At 42.8% G+C, this 24,771-nt stretch overlaps 1 protein-coding gene across 7 annotated transcripts in view; it reads left to right on the forward strand.

The window, feature by feature from the left end:
* The window catches only part of BAG1 (BAG cochaperone 1), a 50,212-nt gene that overhangs the window by 15,142 nt on the left and 10,299 nt on the right, over positions 1–24,771 (forward strand). For 4 of the 7 annotated variants that reach the window (XM_043978881.1, XM_043978884.1, XM_043978882.1 and 1 more), the window contains 4 exons: positions 4,885–4,967; positions 8,734–8,847; positions 21,486–21,593; positions 22,532–22,660. In XM_043978881.1, coding sequence (XP_043834816.1) covers positions 4,885–4,967; positions 8,734–8,847; positions 21,486–21,593; positions 22,532–22,660 — 434 coding nt within the window. Of the gene's footprint in view, positions 1–4,884; positions 4,968–8,733; positions 8,848–21,485; positions 21,594–21,913; positions 22,028–22,531; positions 22,661–24,771 lie in introns of those variants that run through there. The other 3 variants (XR_006354207.1, XM_043978885.1, XM_043978886.1) reach the window with 3 other exon arrangements.

The following is a 24,771-nucleotide window of genomic DNA, read 5'->3' on the forward strand; positions in this document are numbered from 1 at the left end:
TCATAATTGAAACTACGGGCATTTATGAGACCACCAAGGGAGATATAGTAGTAGAGGAAGAATAGAAGAGGTGCCAGGGCAGAGTCCTGTGGGACTCTTGTGGCCAACTTTTGGGAGAGCATGGATAAAAGTCCCAGAAGATGGGCAGCCATGCATAGGTTATGTTCTGCATTGTTGAAGGCAGTACTCACAGTGATGAGATCACAGATCTGTCAGAGTAATTGGATGTTTTGACTACAGTTTAAATTGAGCTGAGTTTGAGTACCTACATATCCACATGAAGACTTACCTAACCACCACTTGGAAGAGAGGAAAAAGAATTTAGAAGAAGATAGACTCAAATGCCATAGAAAAATCAAAGGATAAAGATTGAAGAAAAAAAAGTCATTGAATCTTGAAGTTAGGAGGTCACGGATGACTGAGAAAAATTTTACTTGAGTAATTGTCAAATTGTCAAAGACAGAAGAAAATTATAGGAAAAAATGCCATGAGAAGGAAATAGAGGTAGTAAGTATTGGTCAGCCTCCCTTTTTCTCCAACATACCAGATTCTTAAATTGATCCTTTGAAAATGCTGTTCTTCTTTTTGACAAACTTCTGCCCTAAGCCCCACCTTGAAGCAGTTCTATCTTAACACAGAGTTTAAATGACTTGACCAGGGTCACACAGCTAGTAAGTATCTGAGACCAGATTTGAACTTAGGAAGAGTCTTCCTGATTCCAGGCCCAGTATTCTATCCACTGTGTCACCTAGCATCCCTTCCTCTCCCAATGCAGATCTATATCTTCTCTGAAACTTACATAGAAAGGACAAACATATATTAACTATGTGACCTTGGACGAGTCATGTCATTTCTTTGGGCTTGTTTCTCTACCTGTAAAATGAAGAATTTGGACTAGATGAACTAGAAAGTCTCTTTCAAACACTAAAATTCTATAATCCTGTGATTTATTGGCTACCTTTTACTATGCTAACCATAGACCAAACAGTGTAGATCTCTACTGTTGTCCTCCAATGAGTTGACCTCATTGTCAATGCCACTTGGGCCTGGGTCCTAGTTATACTTGGATCGGAGACCCTGAAGGTCTGCTTTATATTTGCCTAGAATTATCTACAAGGCTGCATTTACAGTTTTCTTTTTTTTTTCTTTTTTTGTGGGGCAGTGAGGGTTAAGTGACTCGCCCAAGGTCACACAGCTAGTAAGTGTCAAGTGTTTAAGGCTGGATTTGAACTCAGGTCCTCCTGAATCCAGGGCCAGTGCTTTATCTGCTGTGCCACTTAGCTGCCTCCCTGCATTTGAATTGATCCTCTATCTTGAAATAAACCTTCTCTTGGTTCTTCTGTCCATTCTAGCTACTGACCTCTTTCTCTACCTGACAAACTTCCTAAATAAGAAAAGCTATAAAGAAAAAGATGGATGGGAGTTGTGCTTTCAGTCATCTTTACTTTCTCAGACCAATTAAAGGAATAAAAGAAGCTAGTTATTTCAGAGATAGGACACGGGGAATTATTAGGTTGGTGGCTATGAATGCCATGCAATGACAATTAAATCAAAACAAACACCACGGCATGGACAGGCATGGCGTTTTATATAGCCCAGAATGGTCAGAGGACAAGCAATTGGATAGCTCCATGGTATGATAGAAACAGTAGTAGACCAAAGATCTGAGTTTTTAATCCTGTCTTAACCACTAACTACCACTTTACCTCACCTGGTTTCAGTTCATCTACCATCAGATGGGGGCAGGGGGGTGTTGCCCTAAATGATCTCTGAGGCCTTTACATTGCTGACATTCTATGATTTCATGAATTGTGACATAACCTGGAGACCTGGGTATCCATGTTCCCAAGGGGAGTCCCCATACATGAAGAGGCAATTGGAGAGAATACCCCCTTCTGAGGTTGGTATGGTATTGTCTTCGAGGGGCATACTTCTAGTTTTTGTTTTGCTCCTTACCTGTGTGCTCCCTGATAAGGGGAGCTCTCCAGTGTGGAAATTCCCTTCATTCTCAAAGGTTAGCAAGTGATTGGTAATTTATAGGTTTAGAGGGTTGCCTTGGGGAACTGAGAGGTTAAGTGACTGGTCTGTGGTCAGGGAGCAGGTATGTATCAGAGCTGGGATTTAAACTCAGGTCTTCCTGGCTCCAAGGCTCTATTCAGTAGGCCCAGAATGCTTCTAATCAGTTCTATAATTTTTTCTAGTCTGGCCCTATTGCTGATTCTTTCAAAGGAAGAGTATTCTCACTAAATAGGGTTGTGTTCCCAAAGAGTTTTGGGGGCATGGTCAGTAAAACATTACGTTTGGACTTCAAAATCTCTATCAGGTGCTTTGGCTAGAAAGGAAAAATCTGGAGACAATGGGGATATTATAGGGAAAACACAGCTGGGGCAACAGATTGGATGTGTGTGTGGTGTGTATTGCTGGGGGTTGTAGAACTAGATTAGAATGTCATTTGGATAAAAAGACAAATCCAGTTGTTCAGGAACCACTGCAACATTCCATTCATAAAATGTTGGAAGACTAGAGGTTGTCTTAATGTCAACAACAGCCATTACCTGGGTTTTTAAAGTGGCCAGTCAGGAAGTTAGGGGCTGTCTCTCAAGAACTTCTATTTATTTATTTTTATTTCTTAATTTTTGTGTGTGTGTGAGGCATTTGGGGTTAAGTGACTTGCCCAGGGTCACACAGCTAGTGTCAAGTGTCTGAGGCCAGATTTGAACTCAGGTACTCCTGACTCCAGGGCCGGTGCTCTATCCACTGTGCCACCTAGCTGCCCCAAGATAGATATTCTGTAAGGGACTACCTGACTTTTGATAAAGCCTTTAAAGGCAGCATGATATAGTTGATCGAGTATTGGTCCTTGAGTCAGGGAGATCAGGATTCAAATCCTGCCTCAGACACTTACTAGCATAACCATGGGGAAGCCACGTAACTACTCTCAGCCTCTGTTTCCTCATCTGTAAAATGGGGATGTTACCCCAAGGAATTGTTGTGGGGCTCAAATGAGATAATGCGTGTAAGATGCTTTTCAAACCTTAAAGCATCATATAAAATAATATAACATAATAAATATGTTATGTTATATTATATTATATAGAGCTGTCTTCTGTGATGAGGCCTATAAGTTTCTCACCCTTGAGAGTGCTTTTATCTGAGGGTTGGAGAGTAATCCCTGTTGTATAAATAAGTACATTCACATGATTATATAGAGCTGGAATCATCTACTCCAAAACCCCTTTATTTTACAGATGAGGAAACAGACCAGAGACAGGGACTTGCTTGTCCAAGACAGAGTCAACAAACCTTTGTTAAACACTTGCTACGTTCCAGGCATTGTGCCAAACGCTCAGGATACAAAAAGAGGCAGAAGACAGACCTTGCCCTCAAAGAGCTCACACTCCAAAGGGGAAGACAAGCAGCCAATGTGTACAGACAAGCTAAATACAGGTTCAGTGGGAAATAATTAACAGAGGGAAGGTAGTAGGATTAAGCAGGTTAAGAAAGGCTTCCTGTAGCAGATGGGATTTCAAGTGGTACTTAAAAGCAGCCAGGGATGCCAGAGAAAATGCTGGGAGCTGAGAGCATCTTTTCTGTAGAACAGCCAGGGGGCCAGTGTCCTTGGATCGCAGAGTACATGTTGGAGAGTAAAGGTGTAAGAAGACTGGAAAGGCAGGAGGGGGCGAGCAAGTAACACAGGTAATGTGTGAGAACCAGGATTTGAACCCAAACCTTTGCAAGTGAGATAGACTTGCTTCAAGAGTACTTGCCCTGCCATACCTATGGAAGGAGGTGACATATAGCTAGGGTTGTTGTTGTTTGTCCTTCGATCTCAAAGAGGACCATGATGTTGAGAGATGATGGCATGACTTGCAGTGAATTGGATTTAAGGGGTGGGGGGGGGGGCTGTGCTAAGCAACCAGCCTTACTCTCTCCTCCAGAGCCATCTGGGTCCAGTGGAAAGAGGGTATTTAAGGACAAAGGAGGGAGATAATTATTATAGGTGGATATAAATTAACCGCTGACTTTGGGTGGATTTCTTTGACAGAGAAAAACTGACCTCTGTAAGCTTTCACTAAGCTGAGAAGGACCCGACTGCAGCTGTGTAGGTGACCCAGGGCCTTTCCTTTCACATATGTTCTTTTTTTTTTTTTTTGGTGGGGCAGTGAGGATTAAGTGACTTGCCCAGGGTCACACAGTAAGTGTCAATTGTTTAAGGCCAGATTTGAACTCAGGTCCTCCTGAATCCAGGGCTGGTGCTTTATCTACTGTGCCACCCACCTGCCTCCCCCCCCCATATGTTCTTTTTTACCTGTTTTGTATGTTGTGCCACTAGAAAGGCTGATAGAGGTGAAACAACAGTGGTGTGTCTGTTTCCTTATACCTTAAGTATCTTGCAGATTTTGGTTGTGGTTATGCCTGGTACTCCCTTATGGAAACCCAGTCAGGCATTTCACTAGAATATAAGTTTATGATAACATAAATTAGTGTAACATGACATATATTCAGAGATAGCCGAGGCTGCATATATCGCAGAGTGAGCCGAGACTAGGTTCTATCCTTTTAGAAGGGATCTTTGAGAGTCCTAGATATAACGTCTATGCTTAGACCCTCTGAACTCTCCCACGACTTCTCGGTGTAGTTAGATTTCTTTGTGAACTTGACCCAACTGGCCCCCTCCCCACATACTCTGCCAGCTATTTATCAGTGTCCATGGTAACGGCTCTATAACTTTCCGTCCAGTCCTGAAGGTTCTATGACTGACTTTAGTTCCAGGACTATCATTCTGCTATTATCTAAAAGTTATTCTTCCTGCAGAATTCTATAACTACCAACACCTGTTTTTAAATTTTATTTGCCAAAGGAATAGTTTTCTTTCCCTTTCAGGAAAATCTCTAAAAGAAATGGAACAGCCATTGTCAGCACTTGGAGTGAAAAATGGTTGCAGAGTGATGTTGATTGGGAAGAAGGTAGGTTTACTTTTCTTCAGAGTCTCTTGTAACTGAATAATTAAACTTTGTTTACAGATTTATATTTGAAAGGTAAATCTAGATCACTGTGAATCTCTCCTTTCCTATATTAGGACAGTTTTTCCAAAAACACATTATCTACAAGGAACTATTTATGAAGGGGCCTCTCACAATCCCAGTTGTGCTGTCAGCCTGGGTCCTCGGAGGGCAGCTTCTGCTTTTCCCCTCAGCCCCTAGGGGTAGCCCTGAGGGTTTGTGGGTGGTTTTTTGTTTTGTTTTTAGTACTATAACTCATTATCTTCTATTAGGGAGCCTCTCCGCCCCCAGCCAATGATCATCAGTTGGCATTAGCCAAATTTAGTTTTTAGAAAAGGATATTTTACTAAGGTGGTGTAGTAAGAGGAGTAGATACAAAATACCGCCCTGCCCCACTCCCCCAAATCTGTGATAATTTTTCCAACAGTGCATATAGAGTACAGGGGAAAATGGAGCTCAACCTTAGAGAACATGTGACAAAGAGGGTAACCCACTCATAGTTCCTGCAAATCTTCCTACTGACATCCTTAAAATGATCTCAGGCCTGATGTAGCTTCTGAACAGGTCTCCTTGTAGAGTCTGAAACTTGTCTTTCCTTAGTCTGTTTAGTTCTAGGCTCCTGATGCAGACACTGCCACCAGTCACTGCCGTTCCTGGGATGCTGCTAGGACTCTAATGAGAAGTCCATATCTCCCAGCCCTCCAAAGTTCACAAGGTCATTCTCTGGTCAAGGTGGGACAGGAGGAGGCTCTATTTTTCTTTCTTCATCTCCTCCCCAGCCCCAACAATTGATTTTCTCTTAGGGGCTTCTATAGAACTCTCTTTAGGCTTCTAAATTGGCTTGCAATTTTATAGAAGACCTATAGGGGTCTTCTATAGGGGTCTTATTTAATGCCTTTGATTGAGTGAGCAATTCAGTTGAGAGGTTCTCACCTAATGAAGTTGTCAAAGCTAGAGTAGTTTTGTGGAGTAGAACTAATTTTTTAATTTACTTTTGCTGGGATATGGTGATTGACAGATTGACTCAATCCACCTTCTACCCTCATGTGAAGTTTCTAGATGTCATCTGAAACTCTTAAATCTACTCCATGTGGAGTGTAGGCTACAACCTTACTATGCATGACTTTTTAGGTTTAGCTGATTAAATATCCAATATGATGTTGATAGAACAAGAGTCCAGGGCTTTTTCACCAAATTAATCTGTGTGCTTTAAGGTTTGCAAAGTGATTTTTCTCACAACAACCCTGTTAGATGGATATTAGAAGTATTTTTTATCCTGTTTATGAATGACATTGTACTGATTGCATCAAGCCCAGATGAAATGAGATCCATGATCACTCAGAAGAGTTAAGGCTACCCATCCATCTGGAAAAACTAAGCAGATGAAAAATGTTTATTGTCCAAGACTATAGATGTATAGTTGAATGGATAGTACATTCAGTTAGACTGTCTGAGACAGCCTCTCAGAACTGGTTCATTAGTACAAAATGCAGATGGACAATGAAACTGTACCAAGAACGGACCAGGATGAGCAGGCTGAATTGTTTTTGAGATGCAATGTTTTTAGTGGCCCCTGAGTTGGTATGGTGTAATGAAATCCCTGTTTCCGGTTCTTATCTCCTTTAATGGCCCCCAAGTGTCTCCCTTAAACAAATCCCCATCTTTTAAAATTCAGTATCCTTCTGATGATGCTGTATGGGTGTGAGTCATGGGAAAATACAGTATTTGAAGAATTAAAGTTATGTTATACCTGGAGGGCAATGGAGTAGCACATGGTAGGTGTGCAACCCATTACTAATGAATTGTGCAACAGAACCAGTGTAAAGGACATCTTAGAGATATGCATGACTGTGGAAGAAGGGCCAACCAAGTGGTTGGGAATGGCCTCTGTGCTTTTTTTTTTTTGTGGGGCAGTGAGGGTTAAATGATTTGCCCAGGGTCACACAGCTAGTAGGTATCAAGTGGCTGAGGCTGGATTTGAACTCAGGTCCTCTTGAATCCAGGGCCAGTGCTTTATCCACTTCGCCACCTAGCTGCCCCATCTGTGCTCTTTTGATATTCAAACAATGTCAGGAGATCTGGAGGAAGGCTCCCAGCAGGTTTCATAGATCCCCCGGTGGAGGACACAGTTAAGAGTCACCCAAGTTGAAAGTACTTAGATGTGGTGCTCTCTGTACCATTGGTGAGAATGCCTGGGTTAATAAAACCACAGAATGGTCAACATATCCAATTATTATCATTTTACAGATGAGAAAACTGAAGCTCACAGTGCTTCAGTGACTTGTCCTAAATCGTACAATAAGTTAGTGTCAGAGTTGGGATTCACATTCAGGACTTGCAGGTGTCCGAGCATAGTACTCGGTCCTTATGTTTTTGTGCCTTTGGTAGAGGTAGAGATGAATTCAGACTGATATGCAGATTTTTAAAGGAGGCCTTTGAAAGCTTCTACGGAGATTTGAGCACTGAGGCATGATCAAAATGTTGAGACTGGAAAAATATTATTTTTTTGTTTATTTATTTATTTAGAGTTTTGAGTTCCAGATTTTATCCCTCTCTCATTCCCTCCCTTCCTACCCTCTCACCTCCCCAAGGTTGTGAGTAATCAGTATAGGTTATTCATGTGCAATTATGTAAAACATGACCATATTAGTGATTTTACATAAAAAGACTCAAGTAAAAAGAGAAAGCACAAAATAGCATGCTCCAGTCTGTGTTCAATCAATATCAGTTCTTTCTCTGGAGGTGGATAGTATACTTCATCATTAGTGCTTTGGGATTGTCTTGGATCATTGCATTGCTGAGAGTAAAGTCATTCACAATTGTTCATAGAACAATAATGTTGTCACTGTGCACAGTGTTCTCCTAGTTCTGCTCACTTCACTATACATCAGTTCATATGAGTCTTTCCAGGTTTTTCTGAAATCATCCTGCTTGTCATTTCTTAAAATACAATAATATCCTATTAATATCTTGGTGGGGCAACAGGGGTTAAGTGACTTGCCCAGGGTCACACAGCTAGTAAGTATCAAGTGTCTGAGGCTGGATTTGAACTCAGGTCCTCCTGAATCCAGGGCTGGTGCTTTATCCGTATAAATATATATTTTTTGGGACAATGGGGGTTAAGTGACTTGCCCAGGGTCACACAGCTAGTAAGTGTCAAGTGTCTGAGGCCAGATTTGAACTCAGGTACTCCTGAATCCAGGGCTGGTGCTTTATCCACTGCGCCACCTACCTGCCCCATATAAATATTTTTTATACAATTTTTTTCCTTATTTGATCTTTCTATCTTTTCCAGTGCTGTACACACAGAAAATGATAGATGTTTTTGGAAGGAAGGATTACATCGCAAATCCATTTGCCCACAAATTGTCTGCTTGTGCCAGTTGCAGCTCTCTATTGATAAACAGCTCCGGATTCTGATGGCTACTCAGGCCTGATAGGATATGAGATACCTGCTGGATATTTGCACCAGGCTTTAGTCCTAGAAAGGTTAAACCATTTCCCATAAGTTTCTCTGACTTCTTCCTTTCTCAATCAAAATCTTCACACATACGGAATTCCAAATGTTACCCTTTCTATCAGTCATATTTGTTTTTTCCAAAGTGGCCACAGAGTAGAACCTCCTTCTTCGAGACAGTTGGTGGTTTAGACCATGCCCACTCAGAATTGTCCCTCCGGTGAACTACGTCGTCCTTGATAATGATTTTATTTGGCTTTAAACATTTTTCAGAACAGTCCAGAGGAAGAGGCTGAATTAAAGAAATTAAGAGACTTAGAGAAGGTAGTGGAGAAGACTGCTGATCAACTAGTGGGTGTTAATGAAGAACTTGTTGGTATCCAGAAGGTAAAACTTTCATTATTGTCCTTTAAACTTAGTACAAGTTTTTTGTCTTTGTTTTTCTGCAGCCGCCATGCAGTTGTGCTCTGGGGGGTATGGTATGTGAAATACAAAGGCCATTTCCATTTTAGGCAGGCTGTGGTACGTGTATGCACTGGACACATCGGCCATGTCTGTCTAGTGGGAGTTTTGCAGTCTTGGCAAGAAGAATTGCAAAGACTCCTCTCAATATCCACACTACAGACTTTCTTAGAACCTTTTTTTTTTTTTTTGCCAGTTAACCAACCTTTTAAATATATTTATATATAAAACATAAATTTATATATAAATTGATGATATCCTTTGCACAATTCTTCATTAGTAATATGTTGCAGCCTACTCCCACCTATCTTGTGCCTCACCATTGGCCTTTGAAGCCACAACGTGACATTTGATAGATGGATAGATAGCTCTAACTATAGATTGGACTTCATCGATTTATAGATCTATAAATCTAGGTTTCGATCTTTCAGTCTATAGACTAACCTATCTATAAATAAAATGTTTTGTTGTGCCTGAAGGGTACATCCATCTATCTTCACGTATAAGACAATAAACATATATTAGGTGCCTACTATGTTGCCAGGTGCTGTGCTAAGCACTGGTGATATAGGCAAAATGTTCCTGCTCTTAAGGTGCTTACAGTCTGATGGGGGAGACAACATGAAAACAATTATGTACAAGCAACATATATGCAGGGTAAATTGGAGATAATCTACACACGTGTTATGTGTAGACACATGTGCATATGTGTATATATACACACACATACACAGACAAACATACTTTTGTACTTTAAAAAGAGACAGCATGGCATAATATTTAGAGGGTCAAACTTGGAAATGGGAAGACCAGTGTTTAAATCCTTAACTTGAGACACTTGTTAGCTATGTGACTAAGGGCAAGTCAGTTAAGCTCTCTCTTTCCCCTGATACTGAAGGCAACCCTCCAAGACTTAGAGACAAGATTGCCTTCAGTATCAGGGGAAAGAATTCCTACATCCAAATATCATAGATCCTTGATTTATTGATGTAACTAATCCTTATGTTGCCAAATCTTTATTGTCAGCAAGTCAAATTTCATGGAGAGAGAGAGAGAGAGAGAGAGAGAGAAAGAGAGAGAGACGCAGAGAAAGAAACACCTTTATGGTTAGAGTGTATCAGTTACTTTTTACATTGTTTGAGCTCTGTTTCAGAAATTAGTAGCAGCCCAATTGGCATGCTTTAGACAAAATGCTTCATGAAACAATCAGTCAGATTTAGCAAACCTCTCCCAGAATTCTGTGCTGTCAAACTATTATTGCTTGGGTGCCTAGAGTCTCTAATGATCAAAACTGAATGATGGAAAAATTCCAGTAGGTGAGAATTGTTTTGCTTTTTATTCTGATTTGTCTGGGCTTTTTTGTTGTTGTTGTTGTTCAGCCATTTGGTTGTGTCCTATTCTTTGTGACCCTCTGGACCACAGCACACCAAGCCCTTCTGTCCTCCACTATCTCTTGAAGTCTGTCCAAGTTCATGGTCATTGTTTCCATGACTTTTCTATCCATCTCATCTTCTGCCTTCCCCTTTTCCTTTTACCTTAAATCTCTCCCAACATTAGGTCTTTTCTAATGAGTCCTGTCTTCTCATTATGTGGTATTATTTTACTTTACAACATCTTTAAAGACTTTATAGATCTGTCTTGAGATCCAAGGAAGGAAAGAGTTAATAATTCACATTTATATAGGGTTTGACAGTTACAAGTACTTTATATGTCATCTCATTTCTTCCTCACATTACCTCCATTAGGCAGTGCAGAGATTGTTGCCCCCATCTTGGGTTTTTTTTTTTTGGTGAGGCAATTGGGGTTAAGTGACTTGCCCAGGGTCACACAGCTAGTAACTGTCAAGGGTGTGAGGCCAGATTTGAACTCAGGTCCTCCTGACTCCAGGGCTGGTGCTCTATCCACTGTGCCACCTAGCTGTCCCTTGTTGTCCCCATCTTAAAGACAAGGAAGTTGAGGGTTAGAATTGTATAGGATTGACTTATAGCCAGTAAGTAAAGGAAGGTAGAACTTGAACTCAAGTTTTCTGATTCCAAATTTGCTGTTTACATCATGCTGTTTCTTATTATGTTAAAAGATGGTGTTTTTATCTTTGCAACCCCTTGATTGTTTATTAGTAATGGAGTTTAACTAGTTTTTTTTTTTAATTAATTTTGGGGGGGCAGGGCAATGAGGGTTAAGAGACTTGCCCAAGGTCACACAGCTAGTAAGTGTCAAGTGTCTGAGGCCAGATTTGAACTCAGGTCCTCCTGAATTCAGGGCCAGTGCTTTATCCACTCCACCACCTAGCTGCCCCTTAACTAGTTTTTAACCTGAAAACAAGGGCTTTTTTTCTGGACAGGGCACACCCTCAAAGCTTTTATTATTATTGGAGTTGGGGGGCGCATTTCATTTACAGAAGACACATGGAATGGGAGTGTCGATCTCTGAGACACTGAACACGGTGGCTGGCAGAGGATTCTGGCAGAGGTCATCTCAGGGTACTGAGGGCATACGTTGTAGAGGCAGGGAACCTTGAGTGGAGGGACACAGATTTCAGGGTGATGGGAGGAGCAGGGGAGTCAGCTTGTGGAGTTGCTCAGACCTGAGCAATTACAAATGAAGCATTCTCCGTAGGGACTTCAGTGGGGTTTTCCCTCTCCCCCAGGAGAGGGAGGAATCCTAAAGTTGGACTTTGATGGTTCTGGAACAAAGCACTAGTTCTTATGGAACCTCACCCACCGAATATACAAGGACTGTTGGTCCCATGTCAAAGGGATGATGGAAACAGCTGATCCCAAAGTCCAGTCTGGTAGGAGGTGAGAAAAGGCAGAGGCAGCTAAACTATCATGGAAAGAGCATTCAGTCTTTAAACCTCCATTGTTTTCTTGCCCATGTCTTGACTGGTACTCTTAAGGGGATCAATCTCAGGTTGATAAAATCTGCCCCATCATTTCCCCTGACACTGCCCACTTAGCATCTCATTTCCATGCTGTACTTCTACCAGGACTTCAGTTATCCTCACCCTGCAGACAACTCCCAGAGCTGGAGATCCAGCCCTAGGCGCTTCCCCAAATTCCAATCCTGCCTCACCAATTGTGAATTGGACGTCCCAACATAGATGTCCCTTAGGAATCTCAAACTCATTAAGTCCAAAGCAGAATTCATCTTTCTCCCAAACCCACTGTTCCTCCTAACTTCCCTCTCTATTGAGGGCACTAGCATTCTTCCAGTCACCCAAGGTGTGAAACCTCAGAGTCGTTCTGGCTCACCCCACCCCACCCCGCCAATATCCCAACAGTGGTCAAGTCTTGTTGATTCTCCTACTCTAGTATCTCTTGATGTCATCCCCTTTCCTCTACTCACATAGCCACCCCCCCCCCAGTTCAAAGACTCATTGGCTCTTTACTATTGCCACCCTTCTCTAATCATCTTTGACTTGGCTGCCAAAATAATCTTCCTAAAGCACAGGACTGGCCTTGTCACTCTCCTGCCCTGGAACCTTCAGTGGCTCCCTATTTCTTCTTGGATAAAATACAGATTCCTCAGCTTGGCATTTCAAACTCTGGCTCTTTTATTACACATTCTTTCTTTCCCCTCTCCCCATTTTGTACCATGCACTGTGTTCCCCAAACTTGGTATTCTGTCTCTCTCCTCCTTGCCTTTGCATTGCCTATTCTGCAGCCTGGGAACAAATTTATTTTCTCTTCTCTGTCTCTTAGAATGCCTAGCTGCTTTCAAGCCCCAGCTCATGGGCCATCTCCTGCCAGAAGTCCTCCTTCCTGATCCCCCACCTCCTCAAACTATAATGCATAGATTGATCTGTGTGCATGTTATATGTATCCCCTTGAGGAAAATGGAAGGTCTTTGAGGGCTAGAATAGTTTTGTTGGGTTTTTTTTAGTCTTTTTATCCCCAGTGATCTGGCATATAATTAGGTGCTTAACAAATACTTGCTGGATTAGATTGGATTGATCCCAAGTCACTGCATCGATTATATTGATGACTCAAATAATTAATTTGTTTTGAACTTTTGAATTGGTTCTTTTAATTGAAAGTATGAGAAGACATACTAAGCTTATTATTATTATTGGTGAGGTGATTAGGGTTAAGTGACTTGCTCAGGGTCACACAGCTACTAAGTGTCAAGTGTCTGAGGTCAGATTTGAACCCAGGTCCTCCTGACTCCAGGGCTGGTGTTCTATCTACTGTGCCACCTAGCAGCCCCTTAATCTTATTCTTTTTTTTTTTTTTTTGGTGAGGCAATTGGGGTTAAGTGACTTGCCCAGGGTCACACAGCTAGTAAGTGTCAAGTGTCTGAGGCTGGATTTGAACTCAGGTGCTCCTGAATCCAGGGCTGGTGCTCTATCCACTGTGCCACCTAGCTGCCCCTTAAGCTTATTCTTTCTTTCTTTCTTCCTTCCTTCCTTCCTTTCTTTCTTTCTTTCTTTCTTTCTTTCTTTCTTTCTTTCTTTCTTTCTTTCTTTCTTTCTTTCTTTCTTTCTTTCTTTCTTTCTTTCTTTCTTTCTTTTATTGAGGCAATTGGGGTTAAGTGACTTGCCCAGGGTCACACAGCTAGTAAGTGTTAAGTGTCTGAGGCTGGATTTGAACTCAGGTACTCATGAATCCAGGGCCGGTGCTCTATCTACTGCGCCACCTAGCCGCCCCTGAGCTTATTCTTAATAGAAGTTAGGAGGAAAAAGACTGGCTTTAACAATTCATAACATCTTAAGGTTTCAAAGCACTTGAGTTGTGGATGAAAGTATGCGTGCATTGTGGCAGGTGAAAGATGAAATGACTGAGGAAGCAAAACCCACCACAGCATGCATGAATGAATAAATGAATGAATGAATGAATGAACAAATGAATGAAAATGTATTTATTAAGGACTTAGCCTGTGCCAAGCACTGCACTAAGTTCTGAGTTTACAAAATGAAAAAGTAAGACAGTCCCTGCTCTCAAAGGACTCACATTCTAACTAGGGAAAACAACACATAAAAGGAAATTCAGTCATAGGATGGATGCTAAGGCCCAGGGGTCCTTAGGTCATCAGTTGGTCAGATGGTTGTCTGGAAGGCAGTTGTAGAGGTCATGGTAAGGTCTAGAGGACCTTAGGGGGCAGCAGCAGGGCAGATGGAAGGAATGGAGTTGGTAATTCCCATTTTATCCAAGTTGTGTGAGCAGTCAGGCAGCCTGAGGGTCTGAGTGGCCCAGGGGCTGGAAGAGAGCAGAAACAGCAGAAAGCAAATAGGGAAGGGCCCTGACCCATACTGGATGGCTTCTCATTTGATCTTCCAGTAATCCTGTGGGGCATGTATTACCATCTTCATTTAAAAAATGATGAAACTAGGGGCAGCTAGGTAGCACAGTGGATAGAGCACCGGCCCTGGAGTCAGGAGTACCTGAGTTCAAATCCAGCCTCAGACACTTAACACTTACTAGCTGTGTGACCCTGGGCAAGTCACTTAATCCCAATTGCCTCACTAAAAACAAAACAAAAACAAAACAACAAAAAAATGATGAAACTAAAACTGAGGAAAGTTAAATGCCTTAGCCACAGTCATGAAACTCATAAGTATCAGAACTGGGGCATATACCAAGACTGAGTGCTCTTTCCATGATAGTGTAGCTGTCTCTGCCTTCCCTCCCCCCTGCCATGACTTGACTTTGGGCTCAGCTGTTTTCATCATCCCTTTGATAAGGGGCCAACATTCCATCTATATTCAGTGGGTGACCACGCATTCTGCAGGGGCCTGGAGCTCCATTCTAGTTTTTCTTTGGTCTCATTATGCTTAAATAATTTATTTGGGGGGGTTGGGGTGCTTAGCTCTTAAGGTCAGAAATAGGCACAATGAGATAGTTGTTGAATAAGAAAATTTAGGCTCCGTGTAAGGAAGAATTTCCCTTTTTTTTTAAAAAAAAACAAACCTCTTCAATACTTTGAACAGTTAGACCTATCTAAAAAAGAAATAGGGGAGCACCTAGATGGTGCAGTGGGTAAAGCACCGGCCCTGGATTCAGGAGGACTTGAGTTCAAATCTGGCCTCAGACACCTAACACTTACTAGTTGTGTGACCCTGGGCAAGTCACTTAACAACCATTGCCCTGGAAAAAAAAAAAAAAGAAATAGGATGCTTTGGGAACTAATAGGTCCCCCTTCAGGAGTAGTCTTTAAGTGACATCAATGAGATGGATTGTTAAACACTAACGCCTGTAGGATTCAGGTATAGGTTGGGTTAGAAGGCCTTTGAGTTCCCGTCCAACTCTGAAATTCTGAGATTCTGTGAAAATCTGTCAGACATTTGTTGAGATGTTAGGAGGTCTGTAGGAAGAGGAAGAAACAAGACCCAGAGAAAGGTAATTAGGGCTGGAGCTAGTTATTTAAATAATCATATAAATGTTAGATTAGGAGGTAGCTAGGTGGCTTAGTGGATAGGTGGACTTGGAATCAGGAAGACCTGAGTTTAAATCTGGTCTCTGACACTCACTAACTGTATGACCCTGGTCAAGTCACTTAACTTCTGTTTGCTTTAATATTCTGGAGAAGGAAATGACAAACCATTCCAGTATCTTTACCAAGAAAATCCCATTGACAGTATGGTCCCCGGGTTACAAAGAGTTGGACATAACTGGATAACAACAACACTTAAGGATCATCAAGTCCAACCTCTCATTTTGTTTTTGGGGTTTTGTGGGGGTTTTTTTGGTGAGGCAATTGGGGTTAAGTGACTTGCCTAGGGTCACACAACTAGTAAATGTCAAGTGTCTGAGGCTGGATTTGAACACAGTCCTCCTGAGTTCAGCGGTAGTGCTTTATCCACTGTGCCACCTGGCTCCCCCTTTTTTTTCTCTCTCTTTTTTTTTTGTTCTACCTCTCATTTTGTAGGTTAGGAAACTAAGATTTAGTAAATGTCTACATTTAGAATGTAAGGGAAGAAAATAGAAACCAAGGAATAAGAAATGTTCAAGAAAAAGTTTGGTCAGTAGTGTCCTAAGTTGTGGGAAGATCAATGAGGATGAGGAACAAAAAAAAAAAGATCATGGAATCGAGGAAGTCATGGTAGCCTTAGGTTTCATTAGACTTTTTGTATCAGACTCTTGGTTAGGGACACATGCCATTTTTTTTGTTTGTTTTTTGTTTTTGTGGGGCAGTGAGGGTTAAGTGACTTGCCCAGGGTCCCACAGCTAGTAAGTGTCAAGTGTCAGGGGTCGGATTTGAACGCAGGTCCTCCTGAATCCAGGGCCGGTACTTCATCCACTGCACCACCTAGCTGCCCCGGGGATAGATGTGATTTTGAAGTTTTCTGAAGAATGAGTAGCTCAGTGGTAAAGAAGGGGAGTCAGGGAATGTAGACTGCTTTTCTGAGAAATTTGCCCAGGAGAGTGAAACTTTAACATTAGGTTGTTAGCTTAGGGAAGTAGAAGATATTTTTAGGCAGAGAGAAATGAGCCAATGAAGAAGAGAAGATAGAGACAAGATAAACTGTTGAAGAAAAGCTTGTGCTCTTGGACTTTAGTTTCCATTAGGCAAAGGAGGAACAGGAGGAGTAGAAATATTGATGAGGGCTCTGTCTCTCTCCCTCTCTAGAAACTCCATACAAGACTCTTGTGGTCAAGAGAGGGAAAGTTGAGGTGGGGAAACTCCCCCCCCCCTTTTTTTTTGTGCAGGGCAATGAGGGCTAAGTGACTTGCCCAGGGCCACACAGCTAGTAAGTGTCAAGTGTCTTAGGCCAGATTTGAACTCAGGTCCTCCTGAATCCAGGGCCGGTGCTTTATCCATTGCACTACCTAGCTGCCCCCCAGGAAACTCCCCTTCTTGCCACTCCAGTTTTCCAAATCAAATTATTATTGTTACCAGTCATAAAAATAACATTTACCTTCACATAGGACTTTATGATATATAAAGTACTTTCATACATTATCTTATTAGGTCCTCACACTAAGTGTATGAAGTAGATATGGTAAGGGAGTTACATGGTATCAGGTCAAAGAGACTTATTCTTGAGTCCTAGCTCCGCCTCTAATCAGCTGTGTGACTTAGGGCAAGTTACTTTACCTCTCAGGGTACTTTTTTTTTTCCCTCAGGGTACTTTTTTGAAAAATTAAGGTGATGATGAAACATACCTCCCTTTTTTCAGCAGAGGAAGGGAATTCCTAGGGTGGAATGTTTTCTACATCATTAGATTTGGTCACTGTGTTCGGTATTTTTGCATAACTGTCTTTCATTGTTACCAGGGAGGGTTCAGTTTTAAGGTGGACCAATTTTGAGGGGGTATTATTCAAAGCTGGAATTAGTGAAAATTAAAAATTCCAAGGGACCAAATAGGCTGACAGGCAGACAGAACATGGCAGGGTTGCTGCCTTGGACATCCCCACTCATAGATGACATTCAAAATACATACAATTTTCCCTTCTACATGGGAACTTTCCCCATCATGGTTTTAATATATCGCAGGTCGGCATAAAAAATTAAATGGGAATTTTGGGGGGGTTTTGTGGAAGCTGCAGATGAAATGTTAAGGTCAGCACAAAACACAGAAAAAGTTTAGAAATTCAGAAATGCATAAAATATATATAGTATTAAAATATATAATATTGTATAATTTCAACATTTTATATTTTAATACGATAAATATGCATACTTTTTATCTTGTACAAAGGGAGGGCCAAAAAAATTATTCAGATTTTCCAGATTTCAGGGTTGGGGTGGGGGGCATGGAAGAGGAGATAATTACTCTTCATGTCCTTGGTGGGGAAGTATAAGTCTAGCAGCCTTTGGCGCCACCTAGAGTCCAAAGGTCCACACTGCAGAGAGTGTCATGTATTTCATAGAATCAGTCTCCCAAATGGAAAGGATGTAATTTAATCCAAACGTTTGCCCTTTGTAGGGACTCCCATTCTAACATTTTAGACAGATGGTCTTTTCAACTCTGCTTGAGCACATGCAGTGATGGGGAGCTCATGGTCTCATAAAGTAGCTCACTTCATTTTCCTACAGCTCTAATTCACAGAATAAGAGTCTCAATTGGAAGGATCCTTGAAGGTTGTAGTTGTCAGGAAATTCTTCCTTATATTGGGAAAAAATGTTCTTCTCTATCTTTTTTTTTTTTTTTTTGGTGAGGCAACTGCGGTTAAGTGACTTGCCCAGGGTCACACAGCTAGTAAGTGTTAAGTGTCTGAGGCTGGATTTGAACTCATGTCCTCCTGAATCCAGGGCCAGTCTCTATCCACTGTGCCATCTTGCTGCCCCTCTTCCCTATCTCTTGCATGAATTTGCCCAAGATCTACTTTCTGGAGGCACCTAGAATAAGTCTAATCCCCTTTTTATTTGATAAATCTTCAGATATTTATAAATAGGTATAAGTTTTCTAAATTCTCTCTTCTTTGGGCCATAATATCTCCCAGTTAGTCTAGTGCAAGGCAGGGAAAGGAGGAGGGGCCTAGCATTTGAGGATTTGGGTTTATATCCTGCATCTGTCTGTGTGACCTTAGGCAAGAAGGTAACCTCTGAAGGTCTCATTTTCTCCATTTGTAAAATCAGTCTAAGCACCCATGCCAAGTACTGTGCCGAATACTGGGGATACAAAAGGAGGCAAAAGACAGTCCTTGGGCTCAAAGAGTTCACGGTGTAATGGAGGAGAGAACGAGCTTTGTACCAGATTAATAGGGAATAATTCACAGAGGAAGGCCCTAAGACTAAGGGGGATAGGAAAGGCTTCCTGTAGAAGTTGGGGTAGTAGTTGAGATTTAAGGCAGCCAGAGAATCTAGGAGGCAGGGTTGAGAGAGAGCATTGCAGACATGGGGGACCAGCAGAGAACATGCCGGGAGCTGAGAGATGGAGCGTCTTGTTGGCCAAACAAGTGTTACTAGATGGATGAGTACCTGGCAGGGAGTAAGGTGTAAGAAGACTGTAAAGAGAGTAGGGGGCCAGGTGATCAAAGGCTTTGAGCACTAAAAAGAAATTTTGTATTGGATCCTAGAGGTGATAGGGAGCCCCTGGAGGTTACTGAGCTGGGGCGTTGGGGTGAAGCTGTTAAGAAGGAAGGTGGGTGGGCAGCAGGGGGATACGGTTAGGCCTGAGCTTTAGGAAAACCACTTGAATAGCTGAATGGAGGACGGATTGGAACAGGGAGAGACTTGAATCAGACAGACCTAGCAACAGACTGTTGCACTAGTCCATGCTTGAGGAAATGAGAGCTTACGCTGGGGTGGTGGCAATGCCAGAGGAGAGAAGGGGGTGTATTTTTAGAAATGTTGCAAAGGTAAAATGGACAGGTCTTGGTAATAGATTGGATACCGGGGAGGGGTGGGGTGGGATGTCTGACAGAGATAAGGGAAAGTAGGAGGGAGGGATGGTTTAGTGGGAAAGATAATAAGTTCTGTTTTGGAATATTGAGTTGAAGATGTCTACTAGCCATCCAGTTAGAGATATCTGAAAGGTAGTTGGAGAAGCAAGATTGGAGGTTAGCAGAGAGGTTGGAGGTCAGCAGAGAGGCTGGAGGTCAGCAAAGGGGTTGGAGGTCAGCAGAGAGGCTGGAGGTCAGCAGAGAGGTTGGAGGTCAGCAGAGAGGCTGGAGATCAACAAAGGGGTTGGAGGTCAGCAGAGAGGCTAGAGGTCAGCAGAGAGGTTGGAGGTCAGCAGAGAGGCTGGAGGTCAGCAGAGGGGTTGGAGGTCAGCAGAGAGGCTGGAGGTCAGCAGAGAGGTTGGAGGTCAGCAGAGAGGCTGGAGGTCAGCAGAGAGGCTGGAGATCAGCAGAGAGGTTGGAGGTCAGTAGAGAGGCTGGAGGTCAGCAAAGGGGTTGGAGGTCAGCATAGAGGCTGGAGGTCAGCAGAGAGGTTGGAGGTCAGTAGAGAGGCTGGAGATCAACAAAGGGGTTGGAGGTCAGCAGAGAGGCTGGAGGTCAGCAGAGACGCTGGAGGTCAGCAAAGGGGTTGGAGGTCAGCAGAGAGGCTGGAGGTCAGCAGAGAGGTTGGAGGTCAGCAGAGAGGCTGGAGGTCAGCAGAGAGGCTGGAGATCAGCAGAGAGGTTGGAGGTCAGCAGAGAGGCTGGAGGTCAGCAGAGAGGTTGGAGGTCAGCAGAGAGGTTGGAGGTCAGTAGAGAGGCTGGAGATCAACAAAGGGGTTGGAGGTCAGCAGAGAGGCTAGAGGTCAGCAGAGAGGTTGGAGGTCAGTAGAGAGGCTGGAGATCAACAAAGGGGTTGGAGGTCAGCAGAGGGGTTGGAGGTCAGCAAAGGGGTTGGAACAATCACTTCAGTGCACTTTCCACTACACTAGGCTACTATGATAATTTCCGCCAAAAAATTGGACATTATTAAATAGATAGATAAAAAGAAAGGGCATTTATTAATTCCTTATTCTGTGTTAGGCACAATGCTAAGCCCTGGGGATACAAGCGCCAGAGAGCGAGACAGCCCCACTCCCAAGGAGGCTGCATTCTAATGGAGGAAGACAACACATGAGGAAGGATCTAAGGAGGGGGTAAGGGGGTAGTTAGGGGAAGGAAGTGTGTGTGTGGGGAGGCCTAGGCCCCAGAAAAAGATCCCCTATTAGAGCCAAGGGACCTCGAGGTGAGGCCCATGTTGCCTGTGAGGAGGTGGAGATACTGATCCAAGTAATGATAACTATCATTTCTGTCATGTTTTAAGGTTTGTGAAGAACTTTACATGTTGTCTCATTTGATTCTTAACCTAATTTTTTACAAATAAATAAACTGAGGTAGAGAGCAGTTAAGGTACTTGCCCAGGGTCACACAGCTAGTAAGTGTTTGAGATAGGATTTTCAAACTCAGGTCTTCTTGACTCCAAGTCCCTTGACTCTGGCCCTTGCACCACCTGGCTGCCTTAGTAGAGAAAACATGGTGGGTGGGGAGTGGGCCAGGACACTGTCATTTCTGTGACCAACTCAGATTCTACTGATTTACTCACTCAGTGATGGTGTCAGTCTTCTATGTCACTGAAGTGAGCACTGATTTTAATGCCTGACATTTATATAACATTTACTTGCTTAATAATAATAAGAACTTACATAGTGCTTGACATACATTATCTCTTTTGATCCTTAAAACTATCCGGTGAGGTGGGTACTTTAGTTATTAGTATCCCCTTCTCACAGATAAGAAGACTGAGACTCAGAGTTTATACATAGCTAGTGAGTATGGAGACAGCATCTGACTCCTGGGGTCTTTCTGACCTCTGGTCTGGCCAGTTTAGCTATTGGGCCAGTGTCACCACAGGATCCCAGATTCACCCCAACAAATTAGACGTCAACCCCAGTTCTTCCTGGGTGTTCTGTCCTACAGACCGGTCTATGACCTCACTGTTTGAAACTTGAAGGATTCTAAGATGCAGGGAATAAGCCCATTTCTCAGCCTTTAGTACCTTGGGGCCAGCTTGACACTGTCTTCCCTGATCCTGGTGTGAAGAGGCCTTGGGGTCAGATGAAGGGTGCTGATACACAGTTGTGTTTTCACTGACTCTTACCAGGCCCAGTGTTATCTGCTTTCACTTGGCACTGTGACTTGTCCAGCTGTTGTATATTTAAAGCAGTTGTGCAAATCCCTAGGAATAACATATTTCTCCATGCAGGGTTTTCTAGCCAAGGACTTGCGAGCGGAAGCTCTCAGCAAACTTGACAAGAGAGTAAAAGGAATTGTTGAGCAGTTTATGAAGATCTTGGAACAGATTGATTCATTAGTGAGTAAATAATTACATAAGCAGAGTAAATATTCTTTGAGACATATTTTTGACTTGTGTTTTCCAGTAATACTTTGATAATGCCTGTATTTATATGTGAGACAACATATATGAGATGTTCTTGATTTTCTAGGCTTATAGGAGAGAAGATGAGTTGTGTCTAGACACAAACAATACAAAGGAAAACATCCCCACCCCCAACCCTCCCCTCCCCCCGCCCCACCCTCTCTCTCATCCTTATTATTTATCAGAGGGGCTAAGGTCCCTTACAGCTCTAAAATTCTATTTTTTTTTCTGTCTTGACCCTTCCCTGGACATAGGACCATAAACCCATAATGAATGCATCCAGGGATGAATAGCAAGGCTACAGAGCCTCAAGGAATTCATGCTGCCCACCTCATCTCAATCCTCCTGCCCCTCACTCCCTGCCCCAGGTCTGTATCCCCACTCTGGATTATTGGTATGAATTAGAAACGTCAGACAATTATCAAGTCCTTGTGCAGACCTGAAACTATACTTACCGCTTAAAGCAATTGGAAACATTTGCAGACAAGAGGGAAAATCAAATTAAGGGACCAGAGAAGGGTTCTTTGTGGGTTGTTTTGTGTGTGTTTTTTAGATCCCCTCAAAAAATTATATTCAAAATCAGGAGCTTTCAAAGATGAGTCTGCACTTGACCATGGCTGTTGTCCCAATAACCGCCTTCCACATTGGAATGTTAGAATCCGACTTTTCCCTCCTCCTGCTCACCAACTACCAGAGAGCCTGTCAGGCGTCTGGCCCTCTCTTCCCATGCCCCGAGGTTCTGGTTCAACCACCTTACACATTGGAATAAATTACAATCCAAATTTTCCCTCATCCTGCTCACTACCAGAGAGCCTGTGAGGCTTCCCGTGCCCCGAGGCTCAGGTTCCCATATCCCTTCTCTGCCTTTGTAGACTTACAATAGCTGCCAGGCCCCTCTTGCTGAGCAGGACTTCCAGTCCTCGACTCCCTCCTGTCCAACTCTCTTCCGTTGCTGCTTATGTCCCAAAGTGACAGAAACCGTTGCACCTGGATACCCGACGGTAGGTATCCTCTCTGTCATTAGAAAAGTGGACTTCCTCTTTGTTCTAGAGTTGCTGCTCATCGTGGGCAGGTCAGCTATGCTGGTGGCTTGTAGAGATGATGTTCTCTGCACTAATATTTCAAGGCATCTACTGGGTCTTTCTTCCCTACGCTCATAAAGTACCATTATTTGGATCCAGCCTCCTGCTGAGAAGCTCGGTTCAGTATTGGAACCAAATAATGGCTATTGCTTGACCTCACTCCCTGATGCCCATCGGAACAGCCACCAGCTGACACCTATTGAAATAATTACTCTTACCAGCTGCCAGAAATCATAAGCATATATGGCACTTGAAGGTTTACAAAGCACTTTATGATTTTTTCCATCTTTGGAGGAAGCCCATTTCTCCAAGGGCATGTCTGTGGCAAGTGTTGAAAAGTCCTTTTTTTTTTGGCAGGGTAATGAGGGTTAAGTGACTTGCCCAGGGTCACACAGCTAGTAAGTGTCAAGTGGCTGAGGCTGGATTTGAACTCAGGTCCTCCTGAATCCAGGGCTGGTGCTTTATCCACTGTGCCACCTAGCTGCCCTGAAAAGTCCTTTTTTTTGCTTCCCACCATGAAGTTGCAGACTAGAGCAGTAAAAAAAAAAACCCTAGGTTTGGAGCCAGGCATGGTGGTAGTGGTTGTTCAGCAGTTTAGTTGTATCTAATTTTTTTTTTTTTTGGTGAGGCAATTGGAGTTAAGGGACTTGCCCAGGGTCATACACCTAGTAAGTGTCTGAGGCCAGATTTGAACTCAGGTCCTCCTGAATCCAGGGCCGGTGTTCTATCCACTGTACCATCTAGCTGTCCCAGTTGTATCTAATTCTTCATGACCCCATGGACTATGGCACACCAGTGTTGCCCATGGGGTTTTCTTGGCAAAGATCCTGGAGTGATATGCCATTTCCTTCTCAGCAGATTAAGGCAAACAGAGGTTAAGTGGCTTGCCCACGGTCATATAGCCAGCAGGCATCTGAACTGGCTTTTGGCCCAGCGCTCTTATCTATTGATCCACCCAGTTGCTGCTAGGTTTGGATGCAGAGATCATGGATCTAAATCTGAACCCCATCACATAATACCTGTATGAGCATGGACAAATCACTTTATCTTCTTCTCTGGCTAAAACAAAAAGGTTAGACTAGATGAATTTTTAGGTCCCTTCCAGATCTAAATCTGCGGTCTTTGATTTCTGACTTTTCTGGAAATTATCTCATTGTATTCTCTCTCTCTCTCTCTTTTTTAGTGAGGCAATTGGGGTTAAGTGACTTGCCCAGGGTCACACAGCTAGTAAGTGTTAAGTGTCTGAGGCCCGATTTGAACTTAGTTACTCCTGACTCCAGGGCTGGTGCTCTATCCACCGTGCCACCTAGCTGCCCCATATATTCTCAAGTATTGTGGGGATGTGTCCATCCTCATTAGCTTTCAGGCTATGAATGACTCTGTGGATAAAAAAAAAATCTAAGAACTGCAAGATAATATAGGAGTATCTACAATACCAGGGAATACTGGGGAGAATACATCTCTGGAGAAACAAGCTTCCTGAGTGTAAGAATTGCATGTGAGGGTCCATCCAGAAGGTACAAAGGGCAGCAACAGAAGGATGAATTTAAATTGTTTCTTCCTTTTTACAATGAGGTGGTTGGAATTTCCAAGGGCCCTTGTATGTCTTGATGTGTGACTCTGATGCTTCACTTAGAGAAGACAATCACTGAGCAATGAAAATGATTTTAGTCCCACTTTCTCTACCTTTCTACAACTACCATGAGATGGATATTCAACAAAGCAGCACAATCACAGCATTTCTTTTTTTTAATCATAAAAGTATTTTATTATTTTCCATTTCCATTTAAAAATAGTTTTCAACATTTTTTTTCATAATTTGGGGGGGGTGCATGGCAATGCAGGGTTAAGTGACTTACCCAGGTTCATACAGTGTCAAGTGTCTGAGGCCAGATTTGAACTCAGGTCCTCCTGAATCCAGGGCTGGTGCTTTATCTACTGCAACATCTACCTGCCCCATGATATTTTTAGTTCCAAATTTTTCTTCCACCCTCCCTTCCTTCCCCACTCCCCAAGACATATAAAGCAAT

Source organism: Dromiciops gliroides, chromosome 1, assembly GCF_019393635.1.
Source record: "Dromiciops gliroides isolate mDroGli1 chromosome 1, mDroGli1.pri, whole genome shotgun sequence".
Taxonomy (NCBI): domain Eukaryota; kingdom Metazoa; phylum Chordata; class Mammalia; order Microbiotheria; family Microbiotheriidae; genus Dromiciops; species Dromiciops gliroides.